At 31.4% G+C, this 4,662-nt stretch overlaps 1 protein-coding gene across 1 annotated transcript in view; it reads left to right on the top strand.

Annotated features, from left to right (window-relative positions):
• LOC105624043 (striatin-3) overlaps positions 1 to 4,631 on the top strand; it is a 6,931-nt gene extending 2,300 nt beyond the window's left edge. Inside the window, exons 4-12 of the mRNA XM_012205407.1 lie at positions 1 to 77; positions 248 to 455; positions 655 to 816; positions 2,099 to 2,237; positions 2,800 to 2,924; positions 3,011 to 3,189; positions 3,305 to 3,636; positions 3,860 to 4,171; positions 4,298 to 4,631. The exon at positions 1 to 77 is cut by the window's left edge and continues 1 nt beyond it. Of these exons, the coding sequence (XP_012060797.1) occupies positions 1 to 77; positions 248 to 455; positions 655 to 816; positions 2,099 to 2,237; positions 2,800 to 2,924; positions 3,011 to 3,189; positions 3,305 to 3,636; positions 3,860 to 4,171; positions 4,298 to 4,467 (1,704 nt within the window). The 3' untranslated portion in view covers positions 4,468 to 4,631. The remainder of the gene's footprint in view (positions 78 to 247; positions 456 to 654; positions 817 to 2,098; positions 2,238 to 2,799; positions 2,925 to 3,010; positions 3,190 to 3,304; positions 3,637 to 3,859; positions 4,172 to 4,297) is intronic.
• Positions 4,632 to 4,662: the final 31 nt, after the last annotated feature.

Raw genomic sequence — 4,662 nt, 5'->3', positions numbered from 1 at the left:
GGAGGAGGAGATGGAGAAGCTTCATTTACTTCTGTCAGTAATGTTAGTTGGAGACAAGGTCGTCAACTTCTAAGGCAGTATGTATAAGAAATTTTTTAATTTTAGAGATATTTTAAAATTTGTAATTGCTTACTAATATTAATATTAATATTTTTGTATTTTTATTTTATATTTAATTTTTATAGAAAGAGACAAAAAAAGAAAATTAGTATTTAATTCATAAAAAGATATAAATGTTTTTTTTTAGGTATTTGCAAGAGATTGGTTATACTGACACAATAATAGATGTACGATCAAACAGAGTACGATCTTTGCTTGGCTTAAACAATAACACAGACACAGAAGAGATGAATACTCCAGCGTTAAATGGAAATGAAGGAGTAGCACAGGATAAGCAAGAATATAATGAAAGTCTTTTACTCCGAGGAAAGCAACAGCGTCCTCCCAACAAAAAGGTAGAAATAAATAAATATATTTATATTTTTTGAAATTTGAAATAAAAAGAACTTGAATTACATGAATGATAATTGGCAAATTGCATATATCTAAATAAAATTTTTTTATGAAATTTGCAAGTTATAATGAAAATTTAAAAAGTGATGAAAATACTTTATATGTAATTTCTATATAAGAAATGTGATATTCCAATTCTAGCAACAGCCATCTTCTATAGCAGAGGCAATGATATTAGATACGGAAGCGGCTGTTATAGCGAATTTTGAATTTTTGCGTCACACAGATATGGACATGGAAGAAGAGGAAGGAGACGTAGAAGACGAAATTTATGATGCAAATACAGATACTAAACCAAATAAAGTAAATTTTCACTATTACTTTATATATTTATTTTATATCATTTAATTTATATTCTTTTATGACATGTGTATTTTATATATGATTTTACCAATATGATTTTTTCAAAGAAAAATCCTTTTCTAGGATAAAAATTCAGAATAGGGGAGTATTCTCCAATGATCTTGACCTTGTTGTCAAGATCATGATCCTGTGATGTGACTTCCAACAGGTTTCAATCGACGGTTGACTTTCGTTAAAAAGTTGATAACAGAAAAAATTCTGGTATCAAAAACAAAAATTCTCTGTTTTAAAATAAATATTAAAAATATTTAAAATAAATATATTTTCTACTTTAAAAAGTTGTTAACAGTAAGGCAAAGAAGTTCTTCTATATAAAAATAAAAATTCTCTGCTTTAAAATAAATTCCCTGCTTTAAAAAGTTATTAACAGTGAGGCAAAAAAAAATTCTGCTATATAAAACAAAAATTTTCTCCTTTAAAATAAAAAAAGAAAGTCACTTATTCTTATTTATTATTAGTTCATATGTACTTTGAATATTTCTTTTTTAAATTAAAGACACATATTTCTATCTATGTAAACTTTACATTTTTATTACATTTTATTTATATTTTTACTTTTCGACTTTCTACGTGAAGTGACTTTCTACTTTCTTTTTTTTTATTTTAAAGCAAAGAATTTTTGTTTTATATAACAGAACATTTTTCTTGCCTCATTGTTAATAACTTTTTAAAGCAGAGAATTCTTATTTTTTATATAGTAGAACTTTTTTTGTTAACAACTTTTTAACGAAAGGCGAGCGACGGCTAAAACTTGTTGGAGGTTCATTCAGAATCATGATCTTGACAACATATATCAAGATCAAGATCATTGGAGGATGTTCTCCTAATCTGAATTTTTAATTTCTAGGATCATATGAACACACAACAAAAAAGAAAAGAAAATCTTCAATGATCAAGCTGGACCTTAAATAATTCTATGCGAATTTATATATTATCTATGTAATTGTTTAAATTGCACTGAATTGATTTTTCGGTCTTGAAACGCAAACCGAATGAACTGCAGTAGTAATGTCACAAATTAAATTGCTTAGCAATTTATTAATTTAATGCTCAAGTATTTTATAAAGATTTTAATGTTGGATAACACATTAAAATCTGTAAATAAGCTTATTGCGAAAAATATTACCTCGACTGGGGAATCCGAATCTCTAGCATTCTATATGAGCGTCCCAAGGCTTTAGATCACTGAGATGAATATATTATTTTTGTTTTTGTCTTGCAGGCATCTATTCCTCTTCTAGCGGAGGATGTTGATACAGATGCAGAAGCAGAAGAAGTGTTAAACGAATTAAACCTTCTCACAGAAATTGAAGAATCACCGCCTGGTTCTATTCATTTGGAAATGAATTCTTCAGAATGGAGTAAGTAGTATCCATAATAATTTTTATACATTCTTTAGATGTTTCTATGTTTCAAAATGTAAATCTCTGTCACATACATCTCATAATACAGAATATGCTAAAATTCGCAATTCAAAATACTATTGCAAGAAAATTTTCCAAAAATTACATAAAAAGATATTTGTAAATTTTTATTTTAGATAGTAATTTTTGAAATAGTAAGAATTTAAATATAGTCAATTACAAACTACATTTAGACTACATTTTAGAACTACATTCATGAGCTACCTGCCCATGAATATGTTAGTGAATATTGATGAATGTGCACTTCAGCCCACTTAATGTTTTTTATAATGTATTTATAAGTGATTATCTAAACGTAAAATCTGTAATTGACGTAGATACTTTTATATCTCAGAAAGTATTCCTTAAAATAAAAATTTATAAATAACTTTTTTATTTAATTTTTAAAAACTTGCTATAATATTTTGAGTCATTAATTTTGGAATATCTCGTATATACTTGCATGTAATATATTTATAATATTGTTACGGTTACGATCAATCTGATATCTTCCCTGAAGATGCAGCATTACATAGAGGATTGCAACCAGACCCGAGACGCCCAAATAAAGAAGGTGATTCTACATTGGAATTAGGAGAATTAGAACAATTATGTGTTAACAACGACGCAGAAATATCGTATGATGTAAGTTACCATAATCCTTCCTATATCGCACAAGATGATTCGATATGATTCATTTATATTCGTAATGGCATTGTTTTATCCAACAGATGGTTTCCACCACAAAAGAGACGTTCAGGAAAACATGGAATGCGAAATATACGTTACGTTCGCACTTTGACGCTGTCAGGGCACTCGTCTTCCATCCCACAGATCCAGTCCTCATCACCGCAAGCGATGATCATACACTGAAGTTGTGGAATCTTCATAAGACTGTACCAGCGAAAAAGTTCGTAAATTTCATGAGAATAACTACTTTAATTGCAATATCTTATTTTAAAGATATATGTTATACTTACACATATATTGTGTTTATTATTATATCCTTTTTTATCTTCTTGTAGGTCAGCCTCGTTAGATGTAGAACCACTTTACACATTTAGATCACACACTGGTCCTGTATTGTGTCTGGCCATGTGCAGTATGGGCAATCGATGTTACAGCGGTGGTTTAGACGGCAATATTCATTGCTGGACACTTCCATCAGCTAACATTGATCCATATGACTCGTATGAACCAAGTGTCCTTAGTCATACATTAACAGGACACACGAATGCTGTTTGGGGCTTGAGCATGTATTTTCGTACCATGCTATCATTTAGTGCAGATGGAACTGTAAAATTGTGGGCCCCACAGACTCCACAACCTCTTCTCAATACATATGTTTCAGAACAAGGTATGCAAACGTTATTTAACATTTTAAACAACAATGCGCTATTAGATCATGATTAGCAAGTAGCAAATTATATGTTAAATTATATTAGATTATAATATGGGACTTGTGTCTCGAATTCACACAGCTTTATCTAGCAAATATTGATCAAGTGTAAGTTCCTCTCTGTGTTGTACATTTTTAAGTGATTATTTGTCATAATAGTTTCTTTTTTCTTCTTTTGTAGACGGTATACCGACTTCGGTTGATTTTATCAGGGACGACCCGCACAAGCTGGTCGTAGCTTATGAAGGAGCTTGCGTGGTATTTGATACTGAAACCGGCGCGATCGTGGCGCGACTCGAGGCGAACGAGACGAAAGGCGTGAATCGCGTAGTAGCACATCCTACGTTACCGCTCGTTGTAGCCGCACATGAAGATCGGCACATTCGATTTTACGATCACCGATCAGCTACTCTTGCTCACGCAATGGTAGCGCACTTAGACGCAGTTACTAGTCTCGCTGTAGATCCTCATGGTTTATATTTACTTTCAGGAAGTAAGTAAGAGAAAAAAACGTATCATGATTAATTTTATCGCGATAATTTCATAGTACAAAATTGTCAATCAGTTAAAAATAAAAAAATATACATTTTAATGTAACTTCTTATTTATTATTGTGCAGGTCATGATTGCAGTATAAGATTATGGAACATGGATAACAAGACTTGTGTTCAGGAAATAACAGCACATCGGAAGAAATTTGACGAAAGCATTCTGGATGTAGCGTTCCATCCATCACGACCGTTTATAGCGAGCGCCGGCGCCGACGCTCTCGCCAAAGTGTTTGTGTGAAATGTGTAAAATCCAAGATACACTCGCTACATCAAAATAATTTCTACTATTACATCAAATCAAGCAGTTTTTGTACTCGTATTCATTTTAGATAGCCTTATATAACTTTATGTGTCCACACCGTACATACGAAACACCCACACACACACACACACACACACACACACACACACACACACACACACACACACACAC

The sequence above is a fragment of the Atta cephalotes genome (assembly GCF_000143395.1).
Source record: "Atta cephalotes unplaced genomic scaffold scaffold00071, whole genome shotgun sequence".
Lineage (NCBI taxonomy): Eukaryota > Metazoa > Arthropoda > Insecta > Hymenoptera > Formicidae > Atta > Atta cephalotes.
Note: the sequence above shows the minus strand (reverse complement) of the source record. Positions and strands in the feature narration are given on the sequence as shown.